This window comes from Parasteatoda tepidariorum, chromosome 8, assembly GCF_982258835.1.
Source record: "Parasteatoda tepidariorum strain Cologne lab strain chromosome 8, Ptep-v5.0, whole genome shotgun sequence".
Lineage (NCBI taxonomy): Eukaryota > Metazoa > Arthropoda > Arachnida > Araneae > Theridiidae > Parasteatoda > Parasteatoda tepidariorum.
In genome coordinates, this window is record NC_141762.1 from 68,734,131 (window position 1) to 68,750,045 (window position 15,915).

A 15,915-nucleotide genomic window follows, 5' to 3' on the forward strand; every position below is an offset into this window, starting at 1 on the left:
AAAAGATCGAAACGCTAGCAAGCATTTAAGTAGATAATTTTAAATGATAATAGCAATCTATGTAAATAATAATTTTCGTGTTTTTTATGTTTTATTGTGCGTAATGTAAACACATTTTTTTTAATAAAATATTTTTTAGTTATTTTAAAGTTAATTGTTATATGTTTTTACAATTAATACGTGCTGTAAATTAGCGTTGAAAAATATGGAGTGAGTTTAAAGTCATGCGCATCAAAGTTTTACAATTCATAATTTAAAGAAAACTTCATGAATTTTTTATTTCCTCCAGGTACGAAGAATACCTATTCTTCAAACTGTTTTGAATGCTTATCAATCTGCGATTTCAGGTACAACGACTTCATTTGTAAAGCATTTGTTTTTCAAGGTGATGCAAAGAGAAGTGCAAAGAGAATTGAAAATTGAAAATTCGGTTTTTCGTAAGATTTGATTTGCTTTTTGATTGATAAACTCTAAGTATTGTTTTATGCAATCGTTGCGTTCTGTAAGTAACAAATCATTTTCCATAAAGCGGAGTGATGCTTCAAAATGTGTAAAAGTCATCAAAACTGTGTTTTTCAGTTTCTTACACTAAGCAATTCATAAACTGAATAGACAGTGATGCCATTTTTATTTGACGTTTCGTATTAGCTTACGAATTCACAATCACTATGGATCGAACGGTTTTCGAAAATTCATAATGGTGATTATAATTTAAGAACTAAATGTGTGATGGTAAAATTTGGCACAGTCAGAAATACAATAAATCTGGTAAATGTAAAAAGAAATACAATGCTATACTGAGAGTTGAGTTGGGATTAGAGCACAGAAAAAAATTCTGGTAATATTATTATATTGTATATAGTTTTGATATTTCTGTCTGGTTAAAAAAACACATAAATCTGGCAATAAAAAGAAGCATAAATCTGGTAATAAGAGCAAACATATACGGTATTTAAGCAATTTATTTAGTAGTTTTTCACTCATATGGTAACGGTTTAACGAAAATTCTGGTAAATTCTGGTTTTTCACGGTAAGTTTTACCATATTTTGGTAGTTTCTGGTTTTTCTTCAAAAAAGATGAAGAGTTTGCCATTTTCAGTGTAAAAAAAAGAAGATGATTCCAAAAAACAGTTGAAGTTTAATCATTAATTAGTTTCTTTCAATACAGAGTGAAAAGCTGCTTGATTAATTTTGTTTAGTAATCTATTCACGGTGTACATTTTTTCTTCTTCTTACAATCAAGCGTTTTGAATTATTATGGGACATTTATTCAAAAACAGTGATTACAATTCATATGTTGGAGATTTATTTTTATTCTTAAGTCACATTCTAGAGTGATTAAGGAGTTTTGTAAAAAATTTTCTGCATTGTTCAAAAATATCAAAGAAATTCATTTAAGATCATGTTTCCGATAAATTGAGAAACATTTATTTTATTTACGAAAATCGAAAACGGAATCTCATTGTCGCCGATTCAGTTTCAGAGTGTTGTGTAGCTACCACTATAACTGTTAAATTCCAATTCACTAGTATACAATTCACTGGTATTTACTAGTATAATTCCATTCCACCTTTTCATTGGCACCTTTTGATGATTGTGGACATTATTGGTGTAACCTAGTCCCACAACAGGTTTCCGAAATATTAAGAAACGTTTGTACTGTAATGAGTGATTAAAATTAGAATGAGATAGTACTGTGAAATGTTTTTGAGTAACACAGAGAGATGTTTCTGAATTATTCAGAATACATGTTTGAAAGCTGCATGCCCCGTGATACAACTGTACCCAACAACTCAAAGATGACATAATTAGATTATAGTCTCATGACAGCTGTATTAATGGCGAAAACGAAAGAGTCGATAGGCAATCCATTTTGGACGATGTAAAATCGAAAGAATTTCTGCTTTTATCGACAAAAATTGCAAAAGAAAGATGGCAATACAGAGTGAGAAAAGTGCATTTCCAATTTGGATAAGAAAAAAAGAAGTTTGAATATTGTAATTAAACTTATAGTTTGTTTCTCAAAGTTTGGTAAAAGGAACAAGCTTTAGTTATTTTCCGTTAGAGAACGATATTTCAAAAATGTTTTGCATCATCTCAAGTTACCCCTCTAAACATTTCACTTATTCTTTGCTGAAATCTTGCTTTATTTAAAATTCTCAAACTGTTGCTTTTACGGACCGCTAAACTTTGATGCACATGGCTGGGAATTTACTCTATTCATGAAGAAAATCTAATTAATAGACTTATTTATAATAAAATATAATATAAGCTTTCGAAATTATAAACATATATATTACATTAATAAGCTATTGTATCTCTTTTTAATTTTAACTCAAGTAATATTTCAAATTTCTATGAATTTTCCCAAAACCATTTTTTTAAAAGAATTGCATACAAAAATGTAAACACTTATACATGAACATAAGAACTAGTTCCACAAAAAGTGCTCAACCTGTCAAGATGAAAATGATCAATTCGCTACATAGTTTTCCGTTAGAAAGCGTTTTGATTATCTTATACGGAATAAAAGGAAAACCATATCAAGAACTAAGCTATAACATGAAAATTTATGTATTATTAATATTAGTTTTAGTTAACTTTGTGCTTTACATTTGTAAAGCACATGCTTTACATTTGTAAAGCACAAAGTGTGCTTTACATTTGTAAAGCACAAAATTCACTTTTCACGTTATTTGTAACGTAAAAAGTGAAGAAATAATGTTGCTTAAACCGATTCAATGTTTGTCAACGATTTTGAACATTCTGTCAGATGCATGTGAGATCATTGATGTTCGCGATCCTCGTCACTATAGTTTCGCTTCTATAATGGTGAACATTTAGTGTTGTTGTTGTAAAAAAAAGCAAAAAAATATTTACCTATAAAAGCAGTTATATAGAAGAAACAGTAAATTTTGTTTTATTTAAAACGAATTCAAAAGTGTTAAAGATAAAGCTTTAAAATCGAGCTTTTTTAAACTTTCAAGAAAAATAAAATATTAATTTTTAAGCAATATGAGCAATATAAAGTATTATTTATAAGTTAGGATTAGCAAGAAATTACAAACACTTTTTGAAACACTAAATCAGTATTTGTGATTTTTGATACGTGTAATTAATATATTATGTAGTAAACATTGTAATTAAAAAATCTTTTTTCCTATAAGTAATATTTAACAGTGATTTATAAAAGTAATATTTTTTAAAAGTAAAATTTCGTACATAAACATCGAAGTAAACATAGTATGATAATTGTTTGCATTTGTAAATATAATATACTAGTTGATTTACTGGTTGCTAAGCTTAAACCTAAGTCAGACGAAAAAATGTAGAAAAAGATGCGTTATTTTTAAACTATATGTCTGGTTTTATAATTTAACAATTATGTAGGGAAATTTAATTAGCACAATGAATGCATGCAACTCAAATCACTTTCTCATAATGTCAAAAATAATGTCACTCAATAAAGTCATAATGTCACTTTCTCATAATGTCAATATTTAATATATTTTTGTCCAATGCCCACCTGATAAATGACCTTTCGTCATACAGGCATCTGAAGGGCAGATTTGTTGGCCACTTTTTCAGGGGTACCATATTAGATGGGCCAACGTTGCTCCCTCAGTAAGGACGAATAGAGCAGAGAATGAAAGAGCATCAATGACTTGCCCGGGATTAGAGCCCAGAACCTTTTTGATGCAAGGCCACTTCCCTGACCTTTACACAGGCCTGTCGTCCTTTATATTTAATATTGAATAATGAAAAACAAATTTTGTTTCAATTATAATTACACAAAACAAAACCTGGAAATAGTGAAAATAAAAAAGTTTATTATTATTATTATTATTTCAAAAGCACTTGATTATGCATCATTCCTCCTAATCACTAATGCATCAAAGATACATGTTATTATAGCAATAAAATAAAATTGCAATAATTAATCTCATAACAATAACAATAAATGCATCCAAACTGAAAAACAAATGACGTATGATAAAAAAATTATTTTCAATTAATTCCCTCTGTACTGAAACTATTAGAGACTAAAGAAATAAAGTATAATCAAAGAAGTGCAAATGTTATAGTAAACATAAAACCGTAAATAATGTTTGAAGTTAAAAAGGTATGCCCGGGGTTATACGACAGTCTCCTAATAATTCTAATAAGTTAATTAGAATCTGCCATATTCAGTTATTAATTTAACTATTCAATTATCTTGCATATAATAAAAAAGAGAATGAAGCAATACGAAAAGCTCCATTTCATTAGAATCACTTACATGAGGATTTCAGTTCATTTATAATTCAAAACGCATTAACATTTTAGCGTAAAATATTCAAAGAAATCTGACTAAATACTGAATAATTTCCTTTGTTCATATTCATTTGATTTCTTGATATTGCCTTATACTAAGATTACTTATATGCTTTTTAATATGTTAAAAGTGTTCAGTTTACTCTACAACGTTCAGCATCCCACAAAGTGTTTCAGTTTTCTGTTTTTTAGTAAAATGTTTTGCCGTTAAATATTAAGAAATAAAAACTTATTTATTTTTTTAAAAGATAATGAAAGTTAAAAATAATATAAACGAAATATTTTCGTATGTGTCATAAAAATGTTAACTGTAACGAAATATCACATTTTATTTTTTAGAATATAAAAATAGAGAGGTTTCTTACCATTTTCAATGTCATTTTCGCTTTTTACTGCTTTTTTTTTAAATTCAACCTTTATAAACACCGAATAGTTAATGAAATCAATTGACATAAAAACAAAAAAAAATGTCTTTCGGTTATTTGCATACATAAATGCAAATTGTGTCATAATTCATCATAGAAGTGCATCTAATCAAATGTACCATTTGAATAAATGCGAAATGGATAGAACATAGCTATATATTAAATTCAAGAATCACACTAAATAAATGAACAAGATTGCTAAACTTAACGAGAATCTCTGGGAGTAGTTAATTTTGAATCCTGTTTTTTAAAAATGTTTTAATTTTCTTTAAAGCCTCTTTTTAGTCCCTCGAGAAAAGGAGAGCAAAGTATTGTAAATTCTAAGCAAAGGTCGGTACATGTTCCTGCAAAGAAGTCGTAAAATCTTCCTTTTTTCTTAAAAAAAACACCAAATAGTTAAAAAGTAATAGACTTACAATCAACTAGAAATGTGCTTCTTTTCTGTTAAACTTTTAATTTACTTAGAGTAAGAAAATTTGTAATTTTTTTAAGCCAACAGGGACCGAATTAATTGAATTTTAAATAATGCTACTAGCATCTTTCAGTGTTTTTTAACCACATTACACGAAGAAAAAAAATCTTTTAAAGTTACTGTACTATAACATTTCTAGTTAAAGGAAACATAATTCTGAATAATAAAAGCGAAATATACAATATTCAAACCATTCATTTGGTAAGGTTTTTCAGCTCGTATGTCATCGGTTTACCAGAAATTATGGCCGTCAAAATTACAGGTCGTATTTTTACACGTTGCCGACCAGATGGCCGAGTGGTTAGCGTGCCTGACTGCGGAGCCGATGGTTGCGGGTTCGAATCCTGCTCAGGGCATGGATGTTTCTTTCTCTCTGTATTCTATGTCCCTTCTCCTTCGTGTGATTGTGTGAATGTGACCCGCCCTATAAACGGGTTTGTGGTTGTGAGACGTGGGCGACGCTGCTCCACCGCCGTGGCTTCGCCACAGGTGCCCACTGGGTAACGAGAAGAGAGTAGCAGTTCTGGAATTAAGAGGCCAATGGGACAATATATCCCAAGTACCCGCCATTAAAAATAAATTTACACGTTTAGTAAAATGTACGAAACTGTACGAAATGTACGAAAATGTAAAAGTAAATTAACCGAGCGAATAGCTTTTATATCATGCTCTAAGGTATCATGATAAAATTACCAAATTTTACAACATTTACTAAATTTTATCACATATTATAAAGACATATTTCATTGTTAATTTCATCGAAATCAATACCAAAGCGCTATGGGGAAAATTACCGAATTTTTTGATGTTCCCACAGAGCCAGAAACACGCTAAGTTTTATCATATTCTGGTAGCTTTGACCATATTTTTTTCCATGGGGTGGATAGAAATTTATCTCACCGAATTTGCGCCGTCATTTAGTGTGGTAAAAACAAAACAAAAATATATTAAAAAATGAGCAAATAATTATTAATTTATGATATGTCAAATTTGTGTGAGTTAATGAAATCTTGAACTACTTATTTTTTAAACTTACCATTTGGTAATACCATGCATTAGTGTCTTGAATTGCTCACCAAATTAATTCTAAAAGCTTTTGTTCTTGCTGGAAGTGTTCATTTTATTGTCCGGTTTAGACCAACTGCTCATTAATCATAATCCTCATTTTTTAAAGAGTATGAAAAACAGAATAACTATAATAGTTAAAGGATAACCTTATAAAGCCTTATTATCTTTATAACCTAATTATTATAACCTTTCAAAAGAAGTTTTCTTACAGCATTCTTCTTTCTTACGCAATTTTCGTTTTTTTTTTCAGTTCGAAATTTAGAAAATCACATTACTTTACTTTATTTAATTACATTTTATTTCCTTACCTATTATTTATTATAATTTGTATAACTTTGCGAAAAACTCATAATATATTTTTATATCTATAAAAAATTCTCGCAAGCAAATAGCCTTATGCACTTCAGTAAAGAAAAATTTCAAAACAAAGAAAAACCATTCCAAGTTGAACACAATACTACATCCTTGGTCACAATATTTTATAAACGTCGTTGAACAGAAGACCCAATATTTGGCTTTAAGACTACTAATGTTCAACTCCGTAGCCTTGTAATTTTGAACCCAATCCAGAAGACAAGGGAACCCCTGGATCAAGTATTGGGAGAAATTTTGGCTTTGTGGAGGACTTTTTGATGGAACTAACCCGCATTTGCATTATATGGGGAGAAAGACCACGAGAGCTTCCCCCGGTTAGCCTAACGGTAAGGGGACTCTAACCCATGATCGATCTATTACTCAGGATATTTCACGTCAGCAATGAGATCGGTGCAAGCTGGATGCAGATTCGTATCAACCAGAATCGCTGGGATTCGAACTAGTTCCCCTCATTAGAAGGCGAACGCTCTATCCCCTGAGCCATTGCGGCTCCTTGATATGTTGTATCTTAGACCACAATATCTTTGCTACATCTTTGCATCTATATATGTTGTATATGTTGTATCTTTGACCATTGAATGTTACGCCTTGGATTATGCCCATATTAAGCTCTTGTCTTATCGACTTAAGAGTTAATTGGAATGGTGATTACTGAATGTCCTGTTTTATTTTATATAACAATTCACTTTCGATTTATAGTACACAGAGCAAAAAGTATGGTCAAAATGACCAGATATTTACCTTGTTTCTGGCTCTATGAGAACATAGAAAAGTTCTTACCGGTGTAATGATTCTGGTGAAATCAGCAATAAAATATTGTTTTACAATATGTGTTAAAATTTGGTAAATGTGGTAAAATTTGATAATTTTATGACGATACCTGTAATACCTGCATGAAAAAATAATTATTCGGTCGAATTTACTCTTCAGTTTTGTATTTTTTATTTAATATGTGGTAATATGAACTATAATTTTGAAAACCAGAAGTTCAGGCAAGCCGTTATCGTTTGAATGGAAAAATTGCCGAATGAATTGCTTAAGGAAAGTATATTTTGGTTTTATTGACAGGAAGTATGATTTATTTTTCCAGAAATTTAATTACCATACAATAAGGTAATTTGAGAAACAAAACTTTTCCTTGTGTAAATTTTGTATTATTTCTAGAATTCAGTATCAAAGTAAGGTGTAATTAAAAATAAATCCTATTTTGTCAATTGCAGAATCCAGATCCCATTCTGAGTATGCGCGTAATTCCGATTCCTGAAAGGAAGTACCATGTGATCTTGGACTTTGAAGAGAGCCCGCTGCCTCTTCCGCCCATCTCTTCGACATCCGGATTGATAGTCCTTCCTCCAGAAGACAATCCCCTTATTCATTCCAGAGACCAAGTACAGTTCTTCTCGTGGATTCGGGAAACCCATGTGGCCGCAGCTGGTATGCTCCTCATCAATGTTGAAAGAATAAGTAAGTAACTATTTCCTTAAATTAAGATATAATGCTTATTCAAAGGGGATGATGATTGAACAAATCATCAGTCATATCCTCCTGAGATACTGCGTCTAATACCTTGAAGAACCTTGAATAGCCTTGATTGCACAACATTTAGAAAAATTTTATCTATAAAATACGGGTATTAATAATTTACGGGTAATTATATTTTAAGGGGTATTAATAATTGCGGGCATTAATAATTTACGGGGTAATAATTTAAGGGTTCTTTTCTAATTGCAAGGCATCGCAAAGCGATTGTCTGCGTAAAAATAAAAACCCTTGTAAGGCGGAGTTTTTAATTGCATTGAAAAATTATGAGAAAAAGAAAGAAATTCGATCCGCGTAACATTTTAGACAGTTGTGTGGCTCGTCATTTAAGGCAAAGTGGGATTTGTTTCACGACAAAAATAAAAGGAAATAATCTGTTAAATTATTTTACAATGTGTAAGAAATAATAAAAATTAAAACTTTTCATTTTTAAATTTTAAAAAAAAAATCTAGCTAAATACCCGTTCTTCGTACTTTGTGAATAAAAAAAGAAAGTCATTAAATAAGTACTAAACAACACTACGAAATCATACACAAAACTGAAAGTTATATACCGACACAATTTGAGAGCTTAGTGGAAGAAATAGGTAAGTGCCATTTCTAGTTGTATTTATGAGTCAGGAAAAATTAATGAATTCCATCAATATGGGTGTGTTCAATATAACAGGATTGTTTTTCTTTCACTTTAATCTTAACTAAAATTATCCACGTTAGTTTTATGTATGATTGCGTGACTTTCATTTCAAATTAGGCAGTGGTTAATAAATTAAGATGAAAAAATATTCGGCCTTTTAATGAATAAAATAGTTCAGGTACCACTTTTTTCTTCTTTCCCTGATTATAGTCTCTCTGAAAATGTCACTTATCGGGTTTTTCCACTCAGCTTTTCAATTTATGAAGCTGAAATTACTTAATATTCTTATTTATTGTTATTTGTTGCCTTTCTGGTGACTTTACGTTATTATATCAATCTAAGCACATTTTTCGTAATTCATCACATCAAAATAAGTATTAACTGAGTTAAGTATTACTTGGCATGATGATATTGCTGGCAATCAACTCATGATACTCAAAACTAAATACTTTAAAGCAATTTTTTCCTTTCGTACCTATCCTCTGTCCTTTCTTTATCCTCATACTTTTCAAGTACATATTTTGATGTACATATCTTTTTCAAGGGGCCTTAAGACACTTATTTCCCCAGTATCATTATCAAAGCGATTAGTATTGACGCAATTTTAACAGTCACCATATGTATCAATATAATACTTTATACCTATTTTAGTATATTTGTCACTAATTGAGTAACACTTGAACAATTGAATTTTGCGCGAAATACATTTGTCGGTGACGGCAAACTAAAGTCGAAATTATAAAAACCAAAGAGTTCTTATAAGGCCTTGATAAGGACTTTGGAACATGACTATTTCTCTATTTGACCTTTAATTTACTCTTTAAAATATTTATAAGTAGTGGTGAAAAAAATCATTTAAATTCTTATTCATTTAAATATTAATATACATACTATCTTTGCAAAAGCTGAAAAAATATTTTTTGAAAATGCGGAATTCAAGTTGTAGAATTCTTTTTGAAACTGCACCAATTATCTTATTACCAATAGTACATATTATCAAAATTAATTAGGCGTCATCTGCGTATGTCAATTTTCTACGATTCCCCTAAACGAATTTCCCTTAACCTTTTCTCCATTAACTTTGCTTTTTAGTTGATAGGTTATTTTTTTATTTAAATTATTATACATTATCAACAATAATTAAGCATGATTGTCGCTAATAATAGTATGACAATTTTTTACGGTTTTTCTAAGCGAAAAATACTTTTACTCCATTAATTTTCCCTTTTAATTATATTAGCTATGTAGCTTATTTCTTTTATTTTAATATGCATATATTACCTATATTAATTAAGAATCATAAGGGTTAATAATAGTATGGTGATTTTTTACGTTTCTAATCCTGAGTGAATTAGTATCCCGTTTCCAGTAATTTTGCTAATTTTTTATTTAAAATTCCGTTGATTTTAAATTATTTACTTTTATCTAAACATATTTTAAAAGAATTACTATAAACAAAATAAACAGGTGGCATCAGATGATACTTTAGAAACGTTAATTTGGTGATGTAGTCCTTAAATGCTACCACGTTCATGCTATTCATTGCATTTATCTTATTAAATGTTAAAGTGCACGCAATTAACTTTTTTTATCACTCAGAGCTATAAGCTTGCAAATATTACTGATGAGATCTTTACAATATTTTTAAAAAATGTATAGTTAAATTTAAATTAACCAATCAGAAAATCCCATTTCAGTCTTTGCTCAATTTTCTCAAAAGTTTCATCGTAGAATGTTCTAATCCTCGGACTGCGAATTATCTGTATGTCAAATCGCTTTCGGTCGGACATTTAAATTTTAATATTCTACGCTTTGAACCAGAAATTACAGCGTATATAAAAAATCAAAAATATTTAAACGTTATTTAAATAAAGAATGCAAACATTGATATACTGCTATGAAGAATATTAAAGTTATTTAATAATTTTTATTACCGTAACAAATCTTAATTTAAATATAATGTTTTTTAGGTATAAAATTATTTCCCAAAACAGTTTTCTTATTAGTGAAAAAATAGTACCATGTTGAAGAAATTTGGATGTTCTTATTTCAAAACAAAATAAAACTTACTTTATCAGTGAGTTATTTCGTTATCTAAAATCCCATCTGTTATGCCGGATTTCGATTCAAACAAAAAAAAGATAACAAGCATGGCGAAAAGGGAATGCGTCAAAACGCATTTAGTAACGCTTCGTAAACAACATGATGCACGCAGTACTTTACTGAAATTCCAACCATACTCTCTCAAATAAAACAGCTTAGACGTTAAACCGTAAAATCTGTGCCATAAACCGCAATACCAGACAGACCTTAACATGTTAAATTAAACCATAATATCCTCTCTAATATAGTTTAAACTAGATTCTTTTGGGAGATAATATGGTTCAATTTTATGTCATATAAGAATTGTAACAAATTTTAATTATACTATGGTTCATCCGCTTCAAATTTTTAAGAGTAAGTTACATAATCAATGTCAACAAAAAAAGTATTTTTAGCTATAGAATAGAATTCAAAATCGGAATTTAAATACTATAAAAAGTTTTTACTTTCATTACGAATGATAAATATGAATGATGAAATATAAATGATTAAAGCGAATGAATGATTAAGAAGATAAAGTATGGTCAAAACTACCAGAATATGCTAATTACTGAGTTCTATGGGAATACTAAAAAACACGATAATTTGTACCAAAGCGTATTCGTAATGATTTTGGTAAAATTAACAACAAAATATTGTTTTATAATATGATATAAAAATTTGGTAAATGTGGTAAAGTTTGGACATTTTATATTACCTTAGAGAATGGTATAATATTAATTCAGTTACTTATATTATTACACATATTATTATTATTATTATTATTATATTTATTAAGTTACTTATGAATTACTATTTTTTGTGAATGTGCGGTAATACGAACTATAAATGTGAAAGACAAAATTTCTGGTAAACCATTACCATATAAATGGAAAAATTACAAAATAAATGGTTTAAATACCGTATATTTTTGCTTTTATTAGCAGATTCGTTTTTGAACCAGAAATGTCATTATCATACGAGTACGGTAATTTTACCGGAATATTTTTATCCGTGTATTAAATTATAATATTTTGCGAATTACGCCCCCCTTAATATGGTATAAATTTGAAAATTTGAATAATATTATTCTTATTCTACGATATTATGATATTGATACTTTCAGACAATACTTTCTTACTCAAAAAATGTTCTGACATTCTGATGTACTCTTCATAGTTATACTATTTATAGTTATAGTGTTACTATTTATTGTTAAAGTAAATATTTTTTAATAATATTCAATCAAACCAGATCCTTGCAAATAGTCGCCGTCATTTTGCGAATCGTCTGGCTAATCAGGAAAATTTCAAGTATTTTTAAACCAGCCCACACGTTTTGGTTTTATTGCAGAGAACCTACATACGTTTAGTCTTAAAAAAATTATCCTTAATTGCTCAATATCATTCAATTATCCGAATTTATTTTGCAGTTTACAATAAGTTCATTTGTTAAAGACTTGTCCTAATTAGCCTAATTAAATATTTATTTTAATAACTAGCACAAATTCAGCCAAAATAAGTAATTCTTTGAGCATTTTTAATTCGCCTAAAGACAGATGGGTCGATAAAAACTTTGGCATGCTTGAAATAATAAGCTTAAAAAACTTAATAAGATTGGAAAATACTGTAAATTTTGCGAATGTTAATAATTTTAGACTTTCACCAAGAGTTTGTTTTCTTTTTTTGTTTTTTTTTTCAATCAGAATAAGGCGCATGCATATATTAATATTTGTTTTAAAGTCCTCTAAAATCTGGCATTCAAAAAATCTTGAAAACAAGTACTTGGGTGAAAAATATATAAACAAGTACTTTTGAAAGTTGATTTTAGGTGTGAAATTTAAATAAAGTGACTTTGCACTGAGCATTATTTTAATAATTATTCAACTGATACATTTGTTGTTTGCAAATTATTGTACGTAAGTGTAAGTAGTAATTATATAAAATTATTTATGAAATGTTTTTCTTCAAGGTATCCGACTAATTTCAACAACTTTTTTTAAAAATATTAGTGTAAAATTCTTAAAAACTAGTTTATTTCTTTTATTATTTTCAAAACCTTATAAAACTAGCAAATAAAGTATTATAATTATTATTATTTTTAAATAAATGGCCATTTTTAGGTAAAAATTAGGCACTTTTTAGCATATACGCTAAACACAGTAAAAAAATTAATTTCTATCGCCTAACAAAAAAATTATTTTAGTATTTTATATAGAAAGCTATCAACTATGTTTCGAATTATTATCTTAAAAGCAGGCACTTATAATCTTGAGTTAGGGATAAATGTAATTAAAAAGCAAATTTTTAAAAATTTCAACACCTCTCTCTGTGAAAATATATGCATAAATATGAAGTTCTGCATTTTTTTTCAGTCTGTAGTTCAAAACACATGTGTTGTAATCATAAACACTTATGAAAAATTGTAGACAACTATTTTAAAACCAGCATGAGACATTGCGTTTAAAGTGGTGTAAAATGTGGAGAAAAAGAATTATTTTGAAAAAAACGCATCCAAAGACTTAAAATTATTGCTCTATCCACTATTATCACCTTACACAAAAACTGCACAAAAGTAAAACACAAAAACTTTCACAAAAATACAGTATTTTAAGATAACTAAGATTACAGGTATTCTAAATTTATGATAAACTCAATTTCAAAAATTTTGTCGTAATACAAGTTCTTGCAATTGTCAGAGATACCTTAAAGGCAAATGTTATTTAAATTTTTATCATGCGAGTCTCTATTTCTTTGAAATTCATTCCAAAATAATATTACGGTAAATTTTAAATAAATTTCTATTTATCTACTAACTTTTTTAAAGACCGTCGTTAAAAATATTAAAAACCATCAAACTTTTGCTGATGGATAAAAGTGACAGTCTTTAATGAAGATTATCAGTTGACCAACATTAATGGATAAACGTCGTTAAAATATTAAAAACTGTTTAAAAAATCTCAGGCAAAAAAAAATATCATTTGAATAAAACAAATTTCTCAATCTAAAATTCATGTTAAAAGAAAATTGAAATCTTTTAGATTAAAAAATAAATTCTAATTTCTTAAAAATATCTTCTGATTTATAATTAAATCGATTTTATTGCCTTTGATGTTTGATCTGAATTACCTTTTGAATAATACATGTTTAACAAATAATGCAAATTTAACAAAAAATTCAGAAAAAATATAATATAATGAATAATTCCAAAATGCGCATACGATTGTTCAACAATTTCGATATTTAAAAATTATTACATTTTAACTACATTAAAATATTATTTAAATATCAAAATATTCAAAACAAAATAATTAATTTAAGAATAGCTGTATATGATTCAGACAATTAAGATCAATTATTTCGAAATAAAATTTGAAAAAAATCAAACTTACTATAGCCAGTTTCTAACGAACATAATTTCTTGAGGAAAAGGAAACTAAACTGCTAAATAAAATGAATTCAAAGAAATTTTATGAATGAGAGTTTATGGTACTGCTTTTAAAAAAAATGAAAAGAGAGATAGAACAAAAGAATAATTACTTCATTGTTTAAAAAAATTTTATCTTTAGTGCATTAAAATTTTATCTGGTTTGAAAAGTCAGTTTTCTTGTAAACATTCTGTTCCATTTGTCAAACAATTGAGTGATACATTTAGGCATATAAAAGCAACACTTAACACAAATTAATTGAAATTATTACTTCATTGTCTTAAAAACTTTTATCTCTAGTGCATTAAAATATCATCTGGTTTGAAAAGTTATTGTAATTATTACCAGTTACATTATATGTAATTATTACAAATTAATGAAATTACATTAAATAACATGAAATTATTGAAAATTACTGAAATTATTACCAGCATTTCTTAAAAGCCATAAATATGTTCAATGGTTCATGAACTAATGAAAAATTTATTGTATTGGTACAATAAAATATTGCCAGATTTGAAAAGTAAGTTTTCTTACAAAATTGCTTTCATTCAACTCTAAATGACAAAGAAATAATGAATTACTTTTAGGTGAATAATATTTGAAAATTTGTTTGGGTAATTTTTTAAGCAAATTGATTGAATGTTTGTAATCAAAAGTTAATTTTGATGGTTCACAAAACTAATGCTTATTCATTTTATAATTACTTTTTTCTTCTGCAGTTAAGGCTTAAAAGCAATTTTACTAACATATATGATTCATTGAAAACATGCGATAAAAACAGGCATTACAAAACCTTATTACAGACATTTATTTAAAAAATAGACCTTTATATGTTAGTAACTCAAAAGTTTGATTTTTTTATCAACATTGAAAAGAAAATGTACTTGTAAATCTGATTTCTTTCAACAGGAAAAAGAAATTCTGAATTCCTTTTAGGCATAATATATGTATTTGAAAACATGTTAGGACAATTTGGCATTTTTCTAAACAAATTATTTAAAAGTTTATGTTTTAAAATTGTTTTTAGATTATTTTTTGAATTAATGCTAATTATAACATCACTTTTCTCTGATGCAATTAAGTGTTATGAAATTTGAGATATCATTTTGCTTGAAAACATAATCCTTTTTAACATTCAATGACAACAGTTATAAATAATAATTGGGGCGTAATATAGGAGGAATCAATAAGAAGAAATGTTTAAAACAAATTAATTGAAAATTTACATTTAAAAAAATTTTGTATGATTTTTTAAGTGATGCCAATTTGTTGTTCGAATTGATTTTCTCCGATGCATTTGAAGGTTATAAGGTTTGAAAAATAAGTTTGTTGGTTGCGGTCTTCTTCAACGCAAAGAGAAGTTTAATTATGCAATACTTTGACACATCCTGAGTTCCATAAACAAATGGAATAGTTTTTAAGCAAATAAATTGGATTTCATATTCAATCAAGAATTATTTTTTATGATTTTCGAAACATAAATTCAGTGTTAAAAAAGGTTTTGAAATCGTTAATTTTCTTCATTTCATAGATTAATAAAACAACTTAAGAATAATTGAAAAAAATAGTCGATTTT

General features: G+C 27.9%; 1 protein-coding gene across 2 annotated transcripts in view; it reads left to right on the forward strand.

Moving 5' to 3' along the window:
• The window catches only part of LOC147806258 (uncharacterized), a 43,026-nt gene that overhangs the window by 10,441 nt on the left and 16,670 nt on the right, over positions 1 to 15,915 (forward strand). For both annotated transcript variants that reach the window (XM_087169051.1, XM_087169052.1), the window contains exon 2: positions 7,875 to 8,118. In XM_087169051.1, coding sequence (XP_087025177.1) covers positions 7,875 to 8,118 — 244 coding nt within the window. The remainder of the gene's footprint in view (positions 1 to 7,874; positions 8,119 to 15,915) is intronic.